General features: G+C 33.8%; 3 protein-coding genes across 3 annotated transcripts; 1 reads left to right on the top strand and 2 right to left on the bottom strand.

The window, feature by feature from the left end:
* The first annotated feature begins 1,689 nt into the window (after window positions 1-1,689).
* On the top strand, window positions 1,690-6,799 carry LOC126684446 (uncharacterized). The gene is made up of 8 exons (XM_056104787.1): window positions 1,690-1,713; window positions 2,430-2,511; window positions 2,580-2,674; window positions 4,644-5,012; window positions 5,184-5,435; window positions 5,518-5,811; window positions 5,887-5,994; window positions 6,255-6,799. The coding sequence occupies exons 1-8, from the start codon at window positions 1,690-1,692 to the stop codon at window positions 6,720-6,722; spliced, it is 1,692 nt and encodes a 563-aa protein (XP_055960762.1). The 3' UTR covers window positions 6,723-6,799.
* A 74-nt stretch (window positions 6,800-6,873) lies between these two features.
* LOC126684602 (uncharacterized) lies at window positions 6,874-9,711 on the bottom strand. Its single transcript, XM_050379501.1, has 2 exons — window positions 7,339-9,711; window positions 6,874-6,882 (listed from the first exon to the last, which is right to left on the bottom strand). The coding sequence occupies exons 1-2, from the start codon at window positions 9,709-9,711 to the stop codon at window positions 6,874-6,876; spliced, it is 2,382 nt and encodes a 793-aa protein (XP_050235458.1).
* Window positions 9,712-22,134: 12,423 nt separating this feature from the next.
* On the bottom strand, window positions 22,135-23,475 carry LOC126676441 (transcription repressor OFP1-like). The gene has a single exon (XM_050370652.2). The coding sequence runs from the start codon at window positions 23,453-23,455 to the stop codon at window positions 22,259-22,261; it is 1,197 nt and encodes a 398-aa protein (XP_050226609.1). The 5' UTR covers window positions 23,456-23,475; the 3' UTR covers window positions 22,135-22,258.
* Between the last annotated feature and the right edge of the window lie 862 nt (window positions 23,476-24,337).

Below are 24,337 nucleotides of genomic sequence, written 5' to 3' on the forward strand. Positions count from 1 at the left end.
AAGCTTACAAACTGTGGATGATTTCTTAGTGCTATCAAAACCTGGAGGTAGTTGCATATAGACCTCTTCTAGTAAATCTCCATGCAGAAAGGCATTATTAATGTCTAACTGATGTAGTTGCCAATTATTTATAGCTGCTAATGACAATAAAGTTCTAATGGTTGTCATTTTGGCAACTGGAGAAAATGTCTCAAAATAATCCAATCCTTCTTGTTGATTGTAACCTTTGGCAACCAGTCTAGCCTTACACCTTTCAATTTCTCCATTGGATCTATATTTTACTTTATAGACCCATTTACATCCTATGGCCTGCTTTTCTGGTGGCAAGTCAGTCAGTATCCAGGTTTTATTTGCTTCCAGAGCATTGATCTCAGTCTGCATTGCTTCCTTCCAACAAGGAAGCTTAATGGCTTCACTATAATTTTTAGGCTCAGAAATGGAAGAAATGCTTAAGGAAAAAGCTTTTTGAGTAGGTGAGAGATGTGTGTAGTTTAGAACTGAGGATAGGGTGTGTGGTGTGGTTGTTGTTTTAGTAGATGGTAGTGAAACAATGTAATCCTTCAAGTGTTCTGGTAAGTGTGTTACTCTCTGAGACCTTCTGAGTATAGGAAATTCATCTTCTTGAAACTGAGCAGGAACTGGCAAATGATTCCTGGAAGGTGAACTCCAAGGTAAAACTGGAGAAGGAGGAGTTTCAGAAAGATGTCTCTGAGTATTAATGGTTTGAGAGTGAAGAAAATCAATATCCAGAACAGGATTATCATTTTGGCTAGAAGGTGAGTAAGATGATTTTTCAGAAGAGGGAAAGATGTGTTCATAAAAGACAACATCTCTAGAAATAAAAAGTTGGTGAGTTGAGAGATTGTATAATATGAAGCCTTTAGTGTTTGAAGGATATCCTAGAAACAAGCATTTTGATGCTCTGGAATCAAACTTTTTCTTGTGTTGCTCTACATTTGCTGCAAAACTGAGACAACCAAAAGTCTTGAGATGATCATAGGATGGTTTGTTTCCATGACACTACTAGAAATACCTGAATTGGCGACGGAAATTAGCGACGGAACAAGTTTCCGTCGCTAATTTGGCTAATCACCGACTGATCTGGCGACAGATTGGTTATCAGTCGCCAAAATTAAGAGAAAATGGTTACCGACGGAATTTTCGTCGGTAATCCGTCGTTGATTTTGGCGGGGTGAGGGAGGGAAGAATTGCCGCGTTTTTGTTTGCCAAAATTAGCGACGGATAGTACAGTTCCGTCGCTAATTGCACAACCATATGAAACGCACAGTTTCATTAAACTAATTAGCGACGGAAACTGATAATCGGTCGCTAATTAGTTTAATGAAACTGTGCATTTCATTTATCTTGATTTTAGCGACGGAATTACTGTCCGTCGCTAAAAACAAGATAAAGGAAACGCAGCAGCCGGTCTTCTTCCATTTCAGAAACCTAATTGAAAAAAAAACGCAGCCCGGTGTCTTCTTCTTTCTGCTGCCGCCGGTGTCTTCTCCATCTGCTGCCGCCGGTGTCTTCTTCATCTGCTGCCGCCGGTCTCCCTCCTCCGCTAGTCTCTTTCTTCATCTGGTCTCCCTCCTCCGCTGCTCCTCCTCTTCCCTACTGCCGGAGCTAAACCGCTGCCGTCCTCCTCTCACCGGCCACCGCACATTTGTAAGTTTTGTTTTTTAATTAATGAATTGGTTAACTGAATTTAGGGTATTTTTAGGGTTTAATATTGTTTAATTAATTGAATTGTTAGGTTAGTTTAATTAGATTTTAATTAGATTAGGTTTAAATTAGATTAGGTTTTAATTTAATTTCTAGAATTAAATTATAAAAATTTCAGATTATTAGGTTTTAATTTAATTGAATTAGATTAGGTTTTAATTTAATTGAATTAGATTAGGTTTTAATTTAATTGAATTACATTAGGTTAGTATTTATTTTGATTTAATAGATTATTTTAATTAATCCTTAAGTTTATTTTAATTAGGTTAGTATTATTGGATTAGGTTAGGATATTTTGTTTTATTTTATTTTAGTTAAAAAATAAAATAGTTTATTTAAATTTATTAGATTATTAATTAGTAAAATTTTATTAATTTTCTAAAAATAGTAATAAAATTAGGGTCATTTATAATTAGATTTTTATAGTTAATTATGATAATTTGAAATTATAGAGAATACTATTAGTTTGTTTAAGTTGATCTATACAATTAAAATTACATTATATTATTATTATAATAAATAATAATATAATTAGATTATAATGATGTTCTTTAAAATTAGTTGAATAGAATAGTAGTAAAAATATTACTTAATACTTGTAAAATTATGTAAAAATTGACATAATTCATGATGGTTTAATGATATAATGAATTGATGGAATTGGTGTATTGAATATCTTTGAATATGTAATATTTTGCTTGCAGGATTTCCCTAAAAAATGGGTGATGCTCATTTTTAAGGGAAATGCTGCCGGATTTTCGTTAATAATTAGGAAAAAATTTAGTAGTACTCAAAGAGACATTTAATGTTAACTTGTAGTGCTCTAACAGACTTATTTGAAACTATTATTGTAGGTTTTGTCCTTATTACGTTTATTCCTATTGTCGTCCACCCACACCGTTTTTACCATCCACATTCTCTTCTCATTTGCGGTTCTGCTCTTCAACAAGTAAGTATTACTGCATTTTTGTATTTCATTTTAATTAGTTAGAGTAAATTGAATAACTGTGCAATTTAATTAACAAAGATTTTATTCACACCGAATAAAATCTTACCTAGCCGTAGAAACCCGTCCCGTGTGTTCAAGAGATTGAACGACACGGGATTGTACGTGTGTACAGTTCGTAAAACTGCTGTCGTCTGCGTAATTTGATCACGAAAAAACATATATGTATGGATATGGTATAAAAATATTCGGTAGTTTTCTGGCGTATGTTCTCCGGGTGGCTATTTAATATAGGCTGTGTAACGCTTATTCCTTACGGAATATATAATTACCGTTACACACCCTATATTATGTAATGCACCTGGGGAACGACGCCGGAAGGCTGCCGAATATTTTTTCCGTATTCATGCATATATCGTGATCGAATTATGGGGCGCTGTTGAGAATAAACCCAACTCGTAGTAAATCCGGAAGTCGGATGTCGATCCCACGAGGACTAAAGGTTTAAAGTGAGTGAAATCGCTTATGAAATTCAATTCGGAAAGCACAAATAAAGATTGGTTTTTTTGTAACAATTCTAACAACGAAGAATCAACTAAACGCTAAAATGTAATAACTCAAAAAGCACTAATTATCAACGATTTAAAATCAATAAAGGGAAACGTCAAGGGATTGGTAATCACACCTAGGTCATGCATTCATGGTTGGTCAAATCGGAAGTGTTTCAAGGGCCGAGTGAAGTCTAAAGCGTTATTCTCGCTCTCTCGAGCCTCAAGGAGCAACAAAACCGCTACCTAATCACCTAATCAATACCAAGCTCACTCTCGTGTTACAAGGCATAACCAAACAATTAACTAGCGATTAATCAATCAACTCTAGAGCCACCTAAGTTCAAACCCACTCTCGTGGCGCTCTAAAACCTAGGTTTTCAATCCTATTAGTCAATCTAATCAACCACCTCTCGGTGCATCAATCAAACTCTAAACATGCTTAGGGTAGCTAATCCTAAACAAGCAATAAGCAATAGGAGTAAAACATGAGTAAACAACATCAAGAACCAACCAATCATACAACCCTAGGCTATCATACCAACCCCCTAACAAGGGGCTTAGCCACTCATGGCTAAGTTCTCAATACAAGCACTAATCAAACAACTAAACATTAAAAAGTAGAGAAAGATTACCTTAAGTAAAATGGAAGAACAATAACTCATAAAAGATAATGAAGATTCCACAATAAATAAGCTTGCATTAATTAATAAAAGACCTTGTTCAATCAAAACATTAAAAGCTTCACTTCACCAACAATGGTGGAAAAGATGGAGCACACAACTCTAAAGAGATTCTAAGCTATTTTTAGGAGGCAACACAAAAGGAATAAAAATAATGAATGTTGCATACCCTAATTTGAATCATAAAGTAGTACTTGTAGTAGTCTCAAAAAGGAAATAAAAACATCCTACAAATGAGTGTTGGGCAAAAAGAGGAAATGTGCAAAAGCCTTAGTCCTTTCTTCAAATTTCTGAATCCCTCGAATAAGTCATTGCACGATCCGTGCAACTCAACTTATCCAAGCTTGCACGAATCGTGCAAGAGTCTTCAAAAGCTTCTGCCCACAAATCTGGAGGTTGCACGATCCGTGCAAGGTGATGCACGATCCGTGCAATGCTCTGGATTCTAGGAATTCTGCCATTCTTTCGCTTCCGGCTTTGCTCTTCGCTTCCTTTCTTTGAATCTCCCTCTTTTCACGCCAAAGATGCATCCTAACGCTCCATAATCCTGAAACGCTTAAGCACACAAATAAGATATAAAAATACCTCAAAGTGCATAGCAAGAGACACTAAAATGCATCAAAAACACTCTATATTATAGGAGTAATTTACTCCTATCAGGCGCCAGTTTTGCGAATGGGATAGGACCCTACCCTTTTAGCAGTCAATTACATTGACTTTGCTACTGAGCTTATGAACCAGTGCCTAATTGTACGTCCTCCAGAAATGAATCCAGACCGCAGCTGGATGTATACGAGGCATGACAGAGGCTTCCTGCCGCCAGATTTTTTCCCTAATCTTGAAGAGTTCGTGAATTTTGCTGTGCAACATCCCGAGTGTATGAATGGAGAAGAGATAAAATGCCCCTGTTCTAGGACAAAATGTAGAAATACGAATTTTCGAGATGTCGAAGTTGTGAAACTACATGTCTTGCAGTCTGGGTTTGTTCCAGATTACTATGTCTGGATTCACCACGGTGAGGTGAATGTCCCTCCTGTTGTTCAGCAGCCGGTTAATGAATACGATTACTATAATGAGGGAGGGGGAGATTTAAACTCCGGTCAGAGAATGGTTATTGATGCTGCTGGTCCTGAAGTTTTTGAGGAAGAGACCCCGAATGAAGAAGCTCAGAAGTTTTTTGATATGATGAGTGCGGCAGAAGAAGAAATATGGCCCGGAAATAGCAGACACTCACCCCTGTCCGCATCTGTTGAAATTTTGGATATTAAGTGTCGACATCAGGGGTCGATATCTTTAATTGACGACACCTGCCGTTTATTACAAGAACTGCTTCCAGAGAACAACAAAATGCCGAAAAATTTTGCTAATATCAAGAAGCTGGTGAAAGGTCTCGGGTTGCCGGTTGAGGTTATTGAGTGCTGTTTGCACAACTGTATGATTTACTGGGGGGCGGACGAGGATTTAACCCACTGGGGTTCCTCGTGGAAGAAGATTACAGCAGAGCATAAGGGCTTCTACTTCGAGGAGTTCAAGGTTGTTAAATATTTAAAATTTTAAATATATGTTTAACTTTCTTTTTTATTTCTAATTATATTTATTTTTTAATGGTTTGCAGAAGGGTTTTTGCTGGGACCCGACCTACCCTGAGGATCTGATTAGAGGGGTCTTCTACCGACATGCGGGCAATCGGTATAAAGATACTCTCCACAACATGAAGCCGGATAAAAAAGAGGGCAGTGTTAGTGCTGATACTTGGGCGTCATGGAAGCGAGACTGGGATACTGCTGAGGCTAAGAAAAAGTCCGATATAGCACGAGCTAATCGGATGAGTGAGCCGTCCGGAGCTGGCACCGGACCTGTTCGACATACCGCAGGATCGCGATCGGCTACGAGGCATAAGACAGTTATGGTATGTTTTTAATATTAATAATCGTGTTAAATATTTTGTTTATCTATTAATTAATTTGTTCATTTCATATAATAGACTGAGGAGCTTGGTCGAGAGCCCACTTTGGCTGAGTTGCATGTACGGTTGCACCTGACCAAAGCAGATCGGACTGTCTTTGTTGACAAGAGATCAAAGGATAAAAATGTAAGTTTATTTTAACCTTAAGTGACTGTTTAATATGACTTATATATAACTTTAATTATATAGACGTTGTTTATAGGATGTTTACGTGTTTGTTATGGGTGTTGTGATTGCTGTTACTTATAGTTGAACAGAGTGTCTGTAGTTTTTGCAGGATGTCCCTGAAAAATGGGTGATGATCAAATTATAGACAAAATGCTGCCCAATTTTAGTTAGAAATGTAAGTTTAACTAATTTAAAAATTTGTATTTTTTAAATCTCAGGACCGTTTTCAGGCAGAGCTTGCTGCAGCAACACAGTCTCAGGCAGCTGGAGAAGGGAGTTCGTCGACTCCAGAGCCGATCGACGAGAACGAGCTGTTTTTGTCTCTCGAGGCAATCAAGAAGCAGCGAGTCTACGGTATTGGATCGGCTTCAGCATCCTACATCGGCCAGAGCAGCGCTAGCCGATTGCGCCGCGACGGATCATCCCAGCTGGGGAACGTTAGTACTGAGGACATAGAGCAGCGTATTGCTAGGGAGGTTGAGGAGCGGCTCGAGCAGCGGATTCGTACTGTGGAGGCGGGTTTCGAAGAGCGGGTCGAGCAGCGGATCCGTAGTGTGGAGGCGGGTTTCGACGAGCGGATCCGTACTGAGCTTGCGCGGCTGATGACTACACTCCCACCCGAGTTACGCCCGCAGTTCCCACCACCCCCACCCCCTCCTGCTGATGACACCACCAGTTTAGAGTAGGCTTGTGATACACTTGGACATATTTATGTTTTTTGTTCGTATACTTTAATATTAATGTTTTTTGTATGCTTTTTGACGTTTATATATATATATATATATTACGGATTTGGTTATATATATTTATTGTTTCTTATGTATGTGAATGGTATATTTAACAGGTCTAACGAATAACAGAAAAAATATGAAAATAAGCCGTAAAAAAATAAAATTTTGCCAAAAATAGGTAATTTAGCGACTACCTGTTTTAACTTTAGCGACGGATTTTCCGTCGCTAATTAATCATGACACGACTGTTTCTTGCAGTTGGCGACGGAATTTTCCGTCGCCAATTGAAAGAAACAGCGACGGAATTTCCGTCGCCAAGTTAGCGACGGAAATTCCGTCGGTAATCCGTCGGAAAATTGGTCGGCTGGCCGACCAATTTACCGACCTTCTGCCTCCAACTTACCGACGGAATATTCCGTCGGTAAGTTGGCGACAGACAGTGTTTTGGGTCGCTATTACAATTAGCGACCCAAAATTTACCGACGGACGGAGTCCGTCGGTAATCCGTCGCTAATTACAATTGGCGACGGATCTCAGGTGTTTAGCGACAGATATTTCCGTCGCTAAACACCTGTTTTCTAGTAGTGTGAAGTCTTTGATATGGTGTTTCTTCATTAATAACAGGAGAGGGGATCCTGTTGATTAGGTAAACTTCATGACTAACACAATGTGCCCAAAACTGCATAGAAATCCCAGACTGGAACTTCAGGGCTCTTGCCACATTCAATATGTGTTGATGTTTGCGTTCTACAATGCTATTCTGCTGTGGTGTATGAACACAGCTTGTTTGATGCAGAATTCCATATTTATGGTATAGCTCTGGAAATTTGAACTCAAGACCATTATCTGACCTCACAGTCTTTATAGTTTTGGAGAATTGATTCTGTGCATAAACCACAAAATTCTTCAAATGGCCCCTGGTTTCTGACTTATCTTTCATTAGAAAAATCCAAGTATGTCTAGAATGATCATCAACCAAAGTCAGAAAGTACCTATAACCTTGAATGGAATTTGTAGAAACTGGTCCCCATATGTCTACATGTAACAAATCAAAAATAGCATTGCTAACAGAAGAACTCACTGGAAAAGGCAACCTTTTTTGTTTAGCATAGTGACATACATCACAAACATCTAATCCAGAAACTTGAATAGATGAGTCTATCTTGTGAAGTAATCTTATTCTATTAGGTGACAAATGACCTAATCTGTAATGCCAAACATTAGAGTCATCAATACTATGCTTAGCAACTTTATTACATGAAGAAATTCTCAAATCATCCTGCATCATGATGTACAACCCCTTTTGCTTTCTAGCTAAGCCAATCATTCTCCATGTAGTTACTTCCTGAATAAAGCAAGCATCATGATAAAGAATTAAGCATAACTTCTTATCATCTGTGAGTTTGCTTGCTGAAATGAGATTGAAAGTGAAGTCTGGGACATGTAGAACATTGTGCAGAACTAGATGATCACTCAACTGTATTTCACCTACATGTGTTACTGAAACTAGCTGGCCAGTAGGTAATTTCACATGAACATTTGTAACACTATAATAGGTTTTAAAGAAACTTGAATTGCAAACAATATGATCAGTTGCTCCTGTGTCTAGGATCCAAGTATCTTTATAGGAAGTAGCAGTAAAAGAACAAGTATGAATAGTACCTTGTTCAATGGGGATAGAGTTGAAATTTGCAGTCAGAGAATCAACAGAATTGACATGTGTTGTACTTCCTTGTGGTATACCTTTAGCATCCTGTTGAATTAAGGCCATGATCTTCTGGCATTGTTCAGGTGTGAAAGGGAAAACTGATCCTGTTGAAACAGAAGAATCAATATTTCTATGATGAGCATTATAAGAATCAGTGTTTGGTCCATGCTGCCCAGGATCATTCATTCCAGCATTTTGATTCATTTCTGATGGACCATGAGTTGAGAAATCAACTTGATTAGCATAAGAGCTCTCTCCTCTGCCTTTTGAAGCAAAACCTGGTGGATAACCATGTTTTCTATAGCATATGTCAATAGTATGACCTGTATAACCACAGTAAGAACACAGTTTTGGTTTAGCTCCTGGTATGAATGGAAAACCAGGAGGAGGCTTTCTGAAATTTCCTCTGTAGTTGTTTCCACCTCTTCCTCTAGCATAACATACACTAGACTCATAATCAGAATTCAGATCAGTATTATCTCCATCATATTGATTGTTTCCTCTAGCAAGTAAGATATTAGGATCAACTGCATTTCTGGCATTATATGAACCAGAAAGCTGTCTCTCATTTTGAATCACCATTGAAAAAACCTTGTTCATAGGAGGAAGAGGTTCAATCATAAGAATTTGCTGTCTCACAGTTCCATATTGATCAATCAAACCTTTCAAAAACTTAATGACCTGATCATTAGCAAAATTCTTCTTAACAATCTCATATCCATTGCAAGAGCATTTAGGCAAACAAATACAAACAGGAAAAGGTCTTAAACTCATCCATTCATCCCAAAGTGTCTTGAGATGAGTAAAATACTCAGTAACTGATAAAGAATTTTGTTGAAAACTGTAAATTTCTTCTTGAATATCACCTAACCTGTATGAATCTCCTTCTGAAAAACGATCTTTCAAATCATTCCATATGTCTAATGCTGTATCCATACAAGATATACTATCTGCTATGGTAGGAGTAACAGATCTATAGATCCAGGACATCACCATTGTGTTACACCTCTCCCAAGCAGCAAACAAATTATCATTTTCATTAGGAACAAGAATTGAGCCATTAACGAACTTGAACTTGTTCTTGGAGATGAGTGCCATCTTCATAGATCTGAACCACGAATGGTAGTTGCTTCCATTGAGTAAGTTTGAAACAAGAATCAGCGAGGGATTCTCATTAGGATGTAAGAAAAACGGACTTGACATTGATTCTTCTGGTCTACCTTGAAAATTTGCCATAATAAAACTGTTTGTTTGCTAAGAAAATTCTTGTTTGTTTGCTGAGAAAATACGAACTGAGAAAATCAAAAGATGGTTTTAAAGCTCCGATACCATAATAGAAAATGAGAGAAGAGAGAAATGTAAATCTTTATTGAATCAGAAAATGAAATCTTGATTACAAATGAAGATTAAACTAGCTAGTCTATTTATACTAAGCTAGAGAAGTAACTGCTCCTAACAAACTTGCTGACATGGCATCACACACTGAAAGTGTGTTTTCATCAGCAACAGAAACTTATGACTGAGATCGATGACATGGCACAGATGACAGCTGCAACAGCAAGACTGTGAATCTTGCTCAGGAAGAAAGCAAATGCAGCTGAGGCAAATGCAGCTGAAGCAAATGCAGATACAGATACTTGTGTTACTACATAAACGGGGGATGTTCATGTTTATTCAAGTTTTGAACAAAGAGGTGTTCATATTCAGTTCATTTATAGTATATTGTGTTTATGTTCGCTTAAATTACTATAGTAGCCTATATTTTATTATTTTATACTTTATTCTTTCTCGCCAACTTTTTTCTATTTGTTTAGTTCATGTTAGTTCGTTTAACTACTAAATGAGCTTGCGGTGCATTAAACAAGCTCTCCCGCGAGATTGTTCGTTTAGCAGATAAGTGAACGAGCATAAATAATTAAACATTTATATTTTGGGTTAATTACATATAAAATCACCACCTTTACACGAAATTGCAAAAATAACACGACCTTTAAAACGTGGCAATTCAGGGCACCACCTTTCATTTCTTTTCAAAAATAACACGGGCACATTTTTAGTGGCATTTTTACTGACGTGGCATGACACGTGGCACTCCTATTGGGTGTCAAGGTCAGCAAAATTTTATCTAAAAACGTGTCCATGTTGTTTTTGAAAAGAAATGAAAGGTGATGCCCTGAATTGACACGTTTTAAAGGTCGTGTTATTTTTGAAAATTCGTGTAAAGGTGGTGATTTTATATGTAATTAACCCTTATATTTTTTATATCAAAACTAAATAATTTTATTTTAAAACTATATAGTTTTACTAAATTAATAAAATATTTTAAATTTAATTAATTAGGAGCTATTTCAGAAACTCTTAATCGGTCATCCATACAAGTCGATTTGCGATCTTTTTATCAAGCTCATACATGAGTGTCACGACCCAAAATATTGAGCCGCAACCGGCGCTAGAGAACGGGAGTGATAGCTCCGGAACCCGTAGCAAGCCTTAAATCACTATAAATTTTTCGCAAATAATAAACAAATCACAATAAACAACGGAAGCAAATATACATATATAATACATAAACCAATATTCACACTAACTGTTCTGTTATCCTCGCGGGCTCTAATTACCGTACCTCGTACGAACTGGCCTCGCGGTACTATATACATCAGTTAGTGAAACACAACATATCACCGACATCTGGTGCCGTGAATGAAACTTAAAATACGTAGCCTATCAAAACATATAAACAAGACAGCAAGTATTATGTACAATCAAAATGTACTGCTGTCTAGGCTATGACTCTGTCACATGGGACCACTACTGCAGCATTCACAGAAGTCAAATACTATACATATTACAGCTGACTTCTGGACTTCAAAATTGGCCTCTAGCTAGGTCCACATACTAAGCACCTGAAAGACATCAAAGGTGAGGGGTCAGTATTTGGGAAAATACTGAGTGAGTTTGCATTTACTAACGGTATTAATATAAAAACATAGCATCGTATCTCAAGAAAACAATAATATAAAACATATAAACAGGTATTTGATCCGTACGAAACTAATATCCTAGCATGCGACACATCTCTTGAATAATCATATATCGTTCAACCCAATCATAAATTTCAAGTTGTGAGTCCAACTCACTGGTGGGCCCAGCCCACTAGATACGGGAACTTCCAGACTACACCGTAGCCGAGTTCACTCTCGTATCGAATTCATATCATATCATACATATCCAATCATTTCTCAAATGCAAACACACTAAACTGACTCAATACTGGTGATCACACAGCCTATTGACACCCAATAGGTAGCTAGTTTCTTCGGATCGCATACTAGTTCTCGTATATAAACTTGATAGAAACATATAACATTTAATCAAATCATATATTATGCGATGCGTATAAACAATATATATATCTATATAAAATAACTTTAATATATAATACACGAAAGTAAAGTGCAACTCACAGTGACCGCAATCCAATCAATATTGTGGTCGATGAAATGATATTCCCTCGCTATCCCACGTCTACTGACCTCTCTGCTCGCTGACACGTCTGATAAATAATTAACGTTTAATGATTAGACGTGAATCTCGTATTCCTATACGTATAATACTTTTAAGTTTTAGGGTTTAGTTTCATTCTGATGAAGTTTCAAGGAGTTTTCAGGACAATGCGCAGGTGCTGCCTGCACGCTGACACTGTTTAGTAAAATGACGATCTCTCCCAATTGAACCGTTGGATCAAGATGAAATTTGACAGAGGCGTTCCTAAGGGCAAATCTATAAACTGACCGTTGGGATTTTGAATCTGTCAAGATTTGGGTAGTGTGCGAACGCACACAATGAGTGTGCGAACGCACACCCTAAAATTCAAGGAGTGTGCGAACGCACACTCATGACAGCCCCCGGAAAGTTGTTTTTCGGGGCTTTTCAACCATCCCGACGTGCTATACATTCAACTATACAAACCCGCATCTCGGTTTTCATTAAAACGCTATAATAACTTCAAAAACGTTAAATTCGATCCTAATATTCTATATACCTAAAACAGCCCCTTTTTAACCATTTTTAACCAAAATTTTCGAAGATTTACCTTGAAACAAAGCTTAGGATCGATAGAGGATTCGATTATGAAGAAATCGCCGCGAAAATCACTTGAATCGGACATCGAACAACGAAATGGCGGCGAAACGATCGTAATCGGCGATAATTTCTTTAACTCTCTCGATCCTTCTCTCTGCTTCTTTCTTTCATATATCATTCCATATATATTTTGGCTAAAATGCCATTTAGTCCTTGTCCTTTCTGTTTCTTACCATTTATCCTTTAAACTTTTCTTTCGTACGATTTAGTCCATAACTAAATCGATAAATTCTTAAATTATAACTTATACCCAATAAATAATATGAAACTCGATATTAATACTATCCCGTCAAAATCCAAAATTTCCATTTTCGACACAAAGTGGCTAAATTACCACTTTGGTCCCTGTACTATATTTTGGACTTTTCTTGACATTTTTTCTTTTAATTCCAATTCTAACTTTAGAATTGAAATATAATCTAAATTTTCTCATAGTTAATTTCTCATAACCGACCTACTTGAAACTTATTTACTTTATCTTTTCAGAAATTCTTCTGATATCGTCACTCTGGCGAATCAAAACTGGACACGTGGTCCAATTAGCTAATTAAATATTTTGGGGTATTACAATGAGCCTATTCACAAACAATTAAACGAGATCTCATACAAGCTGTTCGTGACCATAAACGAGTTAAACACTACTATATCCATGTTTAACTTGTTGAAATAAATGAATATAAAATCAAGCTCGAATTCAGTTCGTTTAGGATATAAACGAATACAATATGAGTTCTTATTGAGCCAAACGTCGAGTTTTTCGTGAGCGTCTCAGTTCATTTACAGCCCTAGATAAGGGTATCTCCAAATCCAATTTTATTTAAAGTGTAATCTTATCGTATAGAATAAAGCAAATTCAACTTAAGTTAATAAATTTGTTTTATTTTATAGTTTTTATATTATTATATAGTAAAGTATTTTTCTTTAAACTTCTATTATTAATAAAACTTATTTTTTTTATTTTTTATTGCTTACGTATCATTAAAAAGTGTATTAGCAAAAATACGGCAGTAAGAAGAGGTAATACAAAAGTATGTAAATTAATATATATGTAAAAAAATTTAAATTTTAATTAAAATAATAAAACAATATAGTAAAACATGTTTTAGAGTTCCGTGCTTCAAAAACAACTTACTCCATCCGGTTAATAATATTTATCGCTTTTTGCTATTTTACATAGATTAAAAAATAATAAGTATGTCTTGATTTATAATTATATAAACTTTTACTAAATTGATCATATCATTACAAACACTATTTTTATGTTTGACTAGACGTTTAGTCCCATTAAATTATTTATTACTAATACGAATAAAATTAAGAAAAAAACTCTAAATTAAGTGATAAGTTTTATATATGGATCTATTTTTTAAAAATGATAAATATTATAGATAAAAGAGAGTATTTTATTTTTATATAAAATTATTATTTTTGTATAATTGGAGAGGGGGAGTGCTTGTTGGCAGAATTGAACTACAACCTAACAGATTGTGAATTATAAAGTTTTTTTGTATAAAGTTTTTTAAAATAGAAATGAATTAAAGGGTTCTAAAACCTTTATAATACTCAAAGTTTGAGAGCATTAATTAATCAAATTGATCTGGTTCTGATAGTCTTATTTGTGGGCAACCTTCATTTCCCCTTGCCCGAGTTTGAGTGATAATAATGGAGCTGAAAACGGAAAAATTAAAACAACACAAAACAAAAATCGTCGTGTTTTGAGTATATTTGCATGAGAAGAATAGACGACAAACTGAAATAGTGACAAGCGCACATGAAAGTCAGTGACTTTTTTCACTAAATTGTGTATATCTACTCTCTTTATTAAACTATTTTTCACCCTCTATTTGGATTCCATTAAGATTTTTGTCTCCAACACGTGCAACTTTCCCTATCCATGTCCTTACATTTTCATTTTCTTCTTCCAATTATAACGTTTTTATTAGTATAATATTTTTTTAATTTAACGAATTCTATAGTAAATTGTTTCACTTAAATTTTATAACATTTCATTAGATTTGTGGAATAAAATGGCAAATCAATTCATGAATGATTGTTTGGTATATATTATACAGAGAAAAAAAATTAAGAGTATTTCTGATAAAGATATCTTACAACGATTTCAAATGATGAAGACTCGTAGAATATAATTGTCTCTTATTAAAAAGCGACAATTTCTTGATTTTGTAATGTTTTTGTACTATCAGTTGTATTTTACATTAGAAAATTTAATGATCATACATCATGGTGTTTATTTTTTGTGGTATGATTTTTAACTTTTTTTATATTAAATTGTGCCCTATTCTAATTTTAGGTCTGGCTTCGTCACTGCCTCTTGCTCTTACTCCTTATAGTAAGTATAAGTGATATATACCTTGTAAAATCTATAGATAATTCTTTTAGTTTTGATAGAATATTGTTTGAATAAATTATTTATTTTATTTTTTATAAAGCAGGTTAACTTCCGGTTGAACTCAAATTAAACTTCAAACCTTTCATTCTTTTCTATCGACGGGTCAAGTATTGTACTGAGTTTTACAACATCGCTTATTATACAATTAAATGATACTTAGTAAAGAAATAATAATTCGGTAAGAAAACTTGACAAATGATATACATATAATACTGAACATGTTATGAATAAAAATATTAAAATTTAAACTAAATATATATATATATCATGATCAGTATGAAAGAAAACATTGTCTCATATTTAATTAAAAGATTATATTGTACATCTGAATGGGGATTGTGACAATTCAGGGAAGCAATAATGTGAGCAACAAACAAGAATAATAACGTGAAAATTCAACAAAAGAGGTTAAAAGAAAAAACAAAATTAGCGTCACACGTGCAAAGTTTTGGTTGGAAAAAAGATATGTTTGGGCAATAATTGGGACAATGGCCACCTCACCTAGTCTACGTACCATGCCACTGTCTATAGCTAAAAAGGATAGGGTTAAATTAAATTAAATTAAATTTCATTACTTTTATTAAGGTAAAATCCAGAATCTACGGATAAATGTTGGTCCTTTGGTCTCTTCTTACCATTTTATGAGCACAAGATATTGTTCTTTTTGACTCACCATATTATTCACCCTCTACTGTTCCTGCGCCTCGCCGACACTCTCTTCAGTTTAGTACTAGTTTGACATACCCATATCTAATTATCAATCACGAAAAAGTAAAATTCTCAGAACAATTTTAAAAAAAATTTGAAGAAAAATGAACAATCAATAGTGATAAATCACTGCCGCTTGATCAGGTCAACTGAGCTTGAAAAGACAAAAATAAAGAGCAGAACGTCAGTCAAAATACCGATGGGGGACACCGGCAAATCGCTCCGACGGTCTAGTCAGTATTTAAGGAAGAAGAGAAAGAAGAGAAGAGAAAACAGAGTGTAGAATCAGAAATAAGTACCTTTTAAGGTTTGTCCATAAGGTGGTTTATATAGTTTTACCTGGTACAGTCTTACCATAGTGGATTATTGCTCTTTTTGGTCCCAACAGAATCGGTTATCTGAGGTGGCGCCTTCTTATTGCTTCTCGTTTATCGAGTAGAATAAGCGACGCATAGAACCATCTATGTGTCAGATTCTGTTAGAGTTTGTTAGAAAAAAGGATTAGCTCGGTCGCGAGACAGGATGCCGAGCTCCGATTCGCCTGTGACCGATGTGTCTCGCACCGAGGTGATCGTACTTTGATCCGACCTTTAGTGTAATCTCCGTTTTAGCAGGTCGGTCACAGTAAATATCTTGTGTCGGGTCCCCATGTTTGCTTGACATGGTGAGGTCATATGTAGGTGAGGCTGTTTTACCGCCTTTATATTACTGGTCCCGTTATCAATTAGTGTATTGCAAACGGGGGTAAACATTTAAGCAATGGCAGCATATGCAAATAAAGGTTACACCCTAAGTTGCACGGAAACGTTTTCGAAATGAGAAAGCTCTCCTTACATAAGGTTTCCATACATTCTAGGTCACACCCATTAAATCTCGCTCAATGCCCTAACATGGTTAATAGGATTTCAAAAAATAATGATACTCTGAAGAAATCAATATCTGATGTGGGCAAAGACGGATCTAGAAAGAGTATTTAGTCGGAAAACTATCCAGTTTATAATTTTAAATATCTTAAAAAATAGTAATATAAGATTGAAAATAAATGCAAACGAGTCGCAACACCTCACAGCTGGTTTAATTTCTTTTTTTAAGTTAAATAATCCTTCATAATTTTATTTCTTCTTCAATAAGTCTATTTTCTTCCTCTCTCTTTTTCTTCATTTTCTTAAAAAATGGACCAAATTTTTCGTTTAGTCTATTTTTTTTTAAATAATCAGATTACACATCGTTTGACTTAAATTTTTTTATTTAAAATAGTCAGAACGATGTTTAGTTTGAATTAAGTAAATTAAAAAATAGCCGAAAGAATCGAATGATGAAATTCCGCTCCTTCCGAATTGAAATCCTGATAAGCACGTGCACGTAAGACATGAAGAAGGTGATTTTTCGGTAAAAAAAAATACCACAAACTCTTCTAAACTATGAACTTGGAGTTTTTTGTGCTCGAAAGAAAGTGAGGTTTTAGAGGGAGTATACGGTATCAAATATTAAGCTTTTCTGTATTAATTACACTGATTAAGGAATTAGATGGAACATTTTCACAACTAATCTATTACTAATATATTATAATCAATTAACCGATTATTCCATCCACACCTAGATCTTTAGTCTTGGCCAGCCAAATTGGTGGGTCCAGAATTGCATGGCAAGATAGAATGCTTGTGGCGAAAGTAGAGGCTAATCATGGTCATCAACTCTTTGCATTCCATACCAAAGCTGCGGAAATTAGACGATTCTGTCGTAATTTGTATCAATAAACAACAAACTAGCAAATTGATTTATTTTGTTATGTTTTATTTCGTTACTATTTGTAGCTCATGGCATGGTCCAAATAGAATAAATATGTTTAAAATGGCTAAGGTGACAAATTATGGGTACCTAATTTGCTATATTTAAAGCCATTCCCCCTCCAGGTGGGTCTATGTTCATGTGTCTATTGAGTAGTAGTTACTTTGTTATCTCAAAGAAAAAATTGTTTTTTTGACTCTGTACAATATTTTTAGACCACATACCTAAATAATACTGCTAAACTACTAATGTTGAATTATTATGAGAGCAGCAAATTGTTAATGAACAAAGGATTAATTTACCCCTTCAATCTAATATGAAAGATCAAAAAGGTCATTTCTTGGCAAATTTGGATCGATTCAACCAACGTCTATGCCAAACCGGATTGCTTTCACCCCTCTGATAAAAAAAGATAGTGAGTTAATAAATTAAAAAAATTAATTATAATTAACTCTAATTAAATCTAATTAACATTCTAATTAAAAATCTAATTAAACCCAGTTATATTAATTTTTAAATTAAATTTGAGGATTTTTTTACACCTTTTTTATTTTCCAATCTTCTTCCCCACTTGATATCTTCTTTCTTCAGCAAGTGAGCAGGAAAAACCCAGTAATTCAATTTATTCTTAATTAAATCGCATTTGAAATACCAACAACCGGGAGGGGGGGGTGTTATTTAAGGTTTTGTTTAAAAAATAAAAAATCTATTTAAAAAGAATTAATAGAATGTTAGGATTTAAAGAGATCTGCGAGGAGATTTTAGGGTGCTTCGGAGCTTCGGATTTTAAAACAATCCTTCATACACTATTCAATAAAAGATTGAGATTTGCAACATGACAGAACTCGCTTACAAGTTACAAAAAGACAAAATCCATACGGATACCCCTCTACTCTATCAGTTTTTTTAAGAGGTCTCTACCCCAAAATTGTTTATATTTAGGTCCCCGTAGTTGGCAAAATTCCAATTTTCAAATTCTTTTGAGGGACTGTAGGAACAAAAAAATTATAAGTATATGACTGGTGAAAACTAAAAAGGACCTGAAAATTAAAAATAATATAAGTAAAGGGACCTGAATAATAAAAAAATAGTACAAGAGTTTTTTGAACAAAAATAATATATTATAAGGATTTTTAGATAGATTTAGCCTTACAAAAATGGAGTTTGAAGCTCAACACCAAATTTAGAGTATTTATTAAAGCTAAACCCCTAACTCATAAACTAAATTTAATTTTACAAAGTTAATCAACAACTCGTTATGTGAATCGATGACGGAAGGAGGAGAAGGTATGAGAGTGTCATTGTCCTTTCCAAATTTTCAAAATTTTAGCACCAAGTGGTATCCAAAACACATAATACTATATAATTATAAATATAATCGAAATAAAATACAATGCCTAATTTATTTTTTATAATAATTGAATGTAATTTTAAATTTTTATTAAACATATTTTAAAATAATTATAGCGATAAACAAAAATATATTAAATTTAATTAATCTTTTTATGTTTATAATTTTTTAAAAAATTTATTTTAATAAACTAAAATATTTATAGAAATATTATGGTTTGATAAATAGTCAAAAGTTATCTGAATTTTGACTTTTTTTGAAAGAAATATAAATTTAAGGTTTAAAATAAATTTTATTTTTGACAATCAAACCTTTTGACTAAGTCAAATAGCATAGTTAATTAACGAAAGGGGGTAATAGTTAATTTAATCAAGGTCAAATGTATGGATTGGACCCTCTCGTTAGGTTCTATTTTGAATTTGGACCCTAATAAACTTTTTTTAGATGGAGGTGCTTAACATTATAAAATAATTTCACATCGGATCTTCCGAACTTAAAATGTCACGTGTTCGTTAGTGATTGACATACTTAGCGCTAACGTATTAGATTCGATGGTCACATCTGCCAATCATTAACGAACATGTGATATTTTAGGTTCGGAGTGTCCGATTTGAATTTTTTTTATAATGTTAAGTACCTTCATCGAAAAAAAAGTTCATTAGAATTTAAATTCAAAACCGAACCAAATGTGAGGGTTCAATATGTACATTTAGCCTATAATCAAACATCAAGGATAAATAATTGACTTTTTAGAAATCATGGAGGAACTAACTATAGTCTAAAATCGAGGAGGAATTAGTAATTATTCCAAAAGGATATAGCATCCACTTCATCATCCTTGGAAAAGTAATTCTTTTATCAAATTTTATTGTATTAAATTTTGCAAATTGGAATGAGATGAAGTCTATGCTTTACACCATTTTATAATTGTAAGTTTCACTGGAAGAGAACTATTGCAACCGCAAAATTAGGGACTCTCTAAATATTTATTTTAAGTGAGATTCTACTATTGTTTTGGATGTCAATCAAGCATGAAATTGCTGGTCTAACAAAGAGACAACACTAAGCATCCATCAACCATGCTTTCTAATCAACACAATTATTTATATTTATATCAATTTTCTCCCTTTTTCACAGATCCAAAGTATATTATATGGAAGTTTTAATTGACAACTGCATAATCATTTGTTAAAGAGATGAAAGAAATAAAGCAACTTAGCAATTTAGACAACTACTATAAAATAACATAATTTTCAAAAGTGCATGTGATTGATTACTCTCTTTTTTTTATTTAAATAAGGTTGCGGATTGAAATCGTACGTATTTATATATAACCATTTAAAATTTGAGTATGTAGGTTTATCTCTCGCTAAAAATATATTCGGTTTGAATGAAAATTAATCTAGATGTAAAAAGTTTAAAGATGTCGCTATATAATTAGAACTAGTTTAGAGCATTTCATAATTAAATTTAAAAAAATATAAAGAAAATTTATGTATATATGAATGAGAATCCAACATAAAATATTTTAATTACTACAAGTTCCAATCTTGAATAGATACATTTATAAATAGGATTAAATCAAATGATTTAGTTGATGTGATGAAATTCAATTCGGTGGTTATATCTACGGATCACGTAATTGTCATAATTTACCTAAAAAGATTTCCATATTAAGTTATTGAGGATCCTACAAAAGTAATCATTTAATTAGGACCATTGATTATCTTGCCATGACAAATATAAACCCTTAATTAGATTAATTAAGCTGTCTTCAATATATAATGCGCATGGTCTTTCCTCTCTAGCTAGTTCTTATAACTTGCTAATCTCCTCTTCAGCTTTTGAAATATTCTATGCAATAACTTTTACTTTTTTAGAAAGAAAATTTCTCAACTTTAGACAAAGTAAAAAGAAATTTTGAAAAATCATTAAATAATATTTGGTGTGCTATAGAAAAGCTTTTCATGTTTTTTTAGTTGAAATTTTGAAATTTAACCTTTTCATATTTTAACAGCCATTGTTCAATTCAACTTTATTAAAGATTTTGAATTAATAACAACAGTTTTTTTCTCTGTTTCTCTCGAATTTGGAGAGTACCTGAAACTGAAAATTTGCTAAGTGTGCCCTAGAAATTGAAGAACAAACAAATAAAACTGAATCTTTGTCCTTAAAGTGTATCTTCTTTTGGAGTAAAAGCTCAAGTTTTTGTGACTTTGTATGTCAGTTATTTTTCTTTGATTATTCCAGCAATCCACATGCTAAATTTTAGTACTATTTGTTTTATTTAATTCTACTTTACAATTGATTTTATTTAAAATAAAATATTATCAATTTTATAAAATTAAAAAATAGAGTTTGTTTTGAGAATTAGTAACAAAGTGAATACAAATATATTAATTTATAATAATTTGGTAAAATTTAGTTTTGATCCAAAAATTCAATGTATTATGTAATTTCCATTAGTAAGAACAATAGGAGATAGGGATAGAACTTAGGATTAGTTACTATTATTCTCATTAGTTTAGGTCTAAACTGCTGTTTTTTCTTGAATTTAAAATATTACTTTTTTCCCTCTTACATTTTAGTTTTCTTTTTTTCAACTGAAATCCCCTTTTATAAGATGGTTTCATTTATGTAAAATATAAAATTCAAGAATATAATAGTATTTTTTCAAAATCAAAGGGAAATTAAACTTAAGGATGTAATAGTAATTAACCCTAGAAATTATAGGGTGAATTGTGTTGATGTAGTGAAGAAACATTTGTCTGACTTTTTGGTTTCTTTGTACATAAAGAAATGTACAATTTGAATAAAAAGATTGGGTGTTCAGAACCTCTTTTTGAATATAAATCATTCAAGTGGGGTTATATGATATCCAAAAATTAAAAAGAAAAATCGAGTGGGGCAGATGAAATAAATTAAATAAAATTACCTGAAGGATTTGTTAGATAAAATTAAACAGCCGATAATAAAAAAAATTAACAGTTTTTATTTCAACCGTTTAATTAGCTCTCGAATCTCTCTCGACATCTAAATTAAATACGACCTATGGTGGGTACCAGATAATAATTTTTTTTTTTTCACGTTTTTGAGTAGTAGTCCCAAGTCTTTTTTAGAGTGTGCAAAGAGAAGAAATTGAATAAGGATTGCAAAAAACTAAATCATTAGAATTTATAACCCCACCCCCAATAAATTAGAGAATTAAAAGAAAAAACTTCTACAAAAAGTATATACAAGTACAGCATAATAAAAATAATTACCAAATTCTACTTAAATTGATTCTCCATGCTAAATTAACCCTTAAATACTCTGTTTCTTTAACATATTTAAATTTTATATGAGAATCTTATAAAGATTGAAGAACAAGAAATGAAAAATAATTACTTGGATGGAATTTCTTTCAAATCAAACCAGATTTGCTTGAACACCTTGATAATAAGATGATGATACTCATCAGAATTTAAAGAAAGATAGCAAGCAAGAAGCTCTTCTAAATCCTTTGATGATCTGATATTATTTTCCACTATCATCTCCACCATTGATTCCCTGAAATCTTTCTGTGGATCAAACGATGATTTCACTATTGCAAGACTATCAGACAGGCTTTTTCTCGAGCTCGAACTCGAATTCGACGACGAAACGCTCTTTCGAGCGTTCTGAACTCTCCGGCCCGCGATTCTTGGCGAGTTAACTCGGAGCTTGAGCCCTCCAGGAGAGTTTAAAGATTGTCTCTTGACATAGTTAAATTTTTTCTGTTCTTGAATTTTGAGTTTGACTACATTTCTGTAGTTGGATGGTTCTTGCTTTTTGTCGATCTTTTTTGTTATAATCGGAGGAAGATCAAGATCGGATATTTCTAGCTTGTTATCGAAATTTGTAGCGTGTAATGATTTTTTATCGACGTCGATGATTATGTCGTCGTCAATGGCGTGAGAAATGAACATTAGTTTATCAAGAACACGATCAGACCTGAATTCTGGCGGAAACGAGTCGTCTTCCTCGCAGAATTCTGATGATTCGTCGCGAGAGCTGTTTGAGCTGGAGGAAAAGTACGCCGGTGGGGAATCACGGCAGGTGCAGGCGGCGGAGACAGGCTTGGGAGAGGAGTGTTTTACGGCGGCTCTTCTCTTGGGGAGTCTTCTTTTTGATGATTTTCTTGGTGGGTCATGGAAATTATGAGTTGGAGAATTGTGTAATCTTTGATCATTTGGTGTAAGTTCTCGAGTGAAATGGTAAGATTTTCTGGGATACGAGGAGTGACAGCGGCGGCGGTGGTGGTGGTTCTGGTTAGTTTTTGACGGCGGAAAAACTGGCGGTGGTTGTTTTTTCTTGGGAGGAGGAGGGTTAGGGTTTTTGGATTTGCCGATGTCTTTAAGCTTGTAAAACCAAGCATTGGGCATCATATCAGATAATCGGAATCTGTAGTTGCCCATGAAAACTTGATCTTCTTCTTCTTCTATCTCTGAGTGGTTTGGTCTGAGAGTGAGTGTTCGTGCGTGTGTCTGTGTCTGTGTATCTATGGAATCAAATTTTTGTCTGTTTGGCTGTAAGCAAATGATAGAAATGAATTGAAACATTGATATATAAATAAAGATTGGCAATTGGGGTGGGAGAGGGGTGGTGGGGTGGGGCAAGAGCATAAAATTAAATTTTATTTTTTATTTTGTCTGGAAGCTATGTATAAGATATATTTGTTTAAGTGGACTATCTTAATACATTGTGAATTTTATGCATGAGTATATAATACGGAACAACAAATATAAAATTTGCATCCATATTATGATCATTGGGACGGATCGGTGATTTAAAGACCGGACTGGTTGAACCGATTGAAACGAAAATCAATCAGTTGTTCGATACTACTGATTTAAAAAATCAAAAGCTTAGTTTGACCATACCATTAAGTTGTTTTGGAAGTTCGACCTAAAACTGAAAACATGTGGCCCTAATAATTCGGCCACCAGTTCGGTTTTTAAAGGACAAGAATATAAGACCGTAGTTCAAATCAGCATTCTAAAACTAAACCAACTATTATAGTCATCGATTTATATTTCAAGTGGTTCAACTATCGCTCTAACAAGTTAGATAAACAATATATATGAATTTATACATTTAAAATTTAAAAATGATTGAATTATTAGTAAAATAAAATAATTTAAAAAATAAACAATAGATTCAATTATCTTTACGCTTTAATTAGTTAATATATTTGATTTAATGACATTGGATTAGAAATTAAATTTTTATAGAAAAATCAAACCAGACCGATCCGGTTCGGTTCTTAGAAAACTCTTGAAACTAATAATGAATTTTTTAATGAATAAATTCAAAAAGAAAAAGGAAAAAGTGGAGTGGGTCCAAATGGTAAATGGGCTTATTGGATTCTGACTAAAAACCTAGCAAAGCAAACAGAAAATTGTTCTTTTATCATGATTGAGATTTTGTTTATTTGTTAACTA

Source organism: Mercurialis annua, linkage group LG1-X (genome assembly GCF_937616625.2).
Source record: "Mercurialis annua linkage group LG1-X, ddMerAnnu1.2, whole genome shotgun sequence".
Classification (NCBI taxonomy): domain Eukaryota; kingdom Viridiplantae; phylum Streptophyta; class Magnoliopsida; order Malpighiales; family Euphorbiaceae; genus Mercurialis; species Mercurialis annua.

Bases quoted from the DNA above. Each gene is read 5' to 3' on its own strand.
- LOC126676441 (XM_050370652.2), bottom strand. From the start codon at position 23,455: ATGTTTCAATTCATTTCTATCATTTGCTTACAGCCAAACAGACAAAAA.
- LOC126684602 (XM_050379501.1), bottom strand. From the start codon at position 9,711: ATGGCAAATTTTCAAGGTAGACCAGAAGAATCAATGTCAAGTCCGTTT.
- LOC126684446 (XM_056104787.1), top strand. From the start codon at position 1,690: ATGAATTGGTTAACTGAATTTAGG. The intron at 1,714-2,429 runs GTATTTTTAGGG...TTTTGCTTGCAG, and splicing joins ATTGGTTAACTGAATTTAGG to GATTTCCCTAAAAAATGGGT. The intron at 5,436-5,517 runs GTTGTTAAATAT...AATGGTTTGCAG, and splicing joins TCTACTTCGAGGAGTTCAAG to AAGGGTTTTTGCTGGGACCC.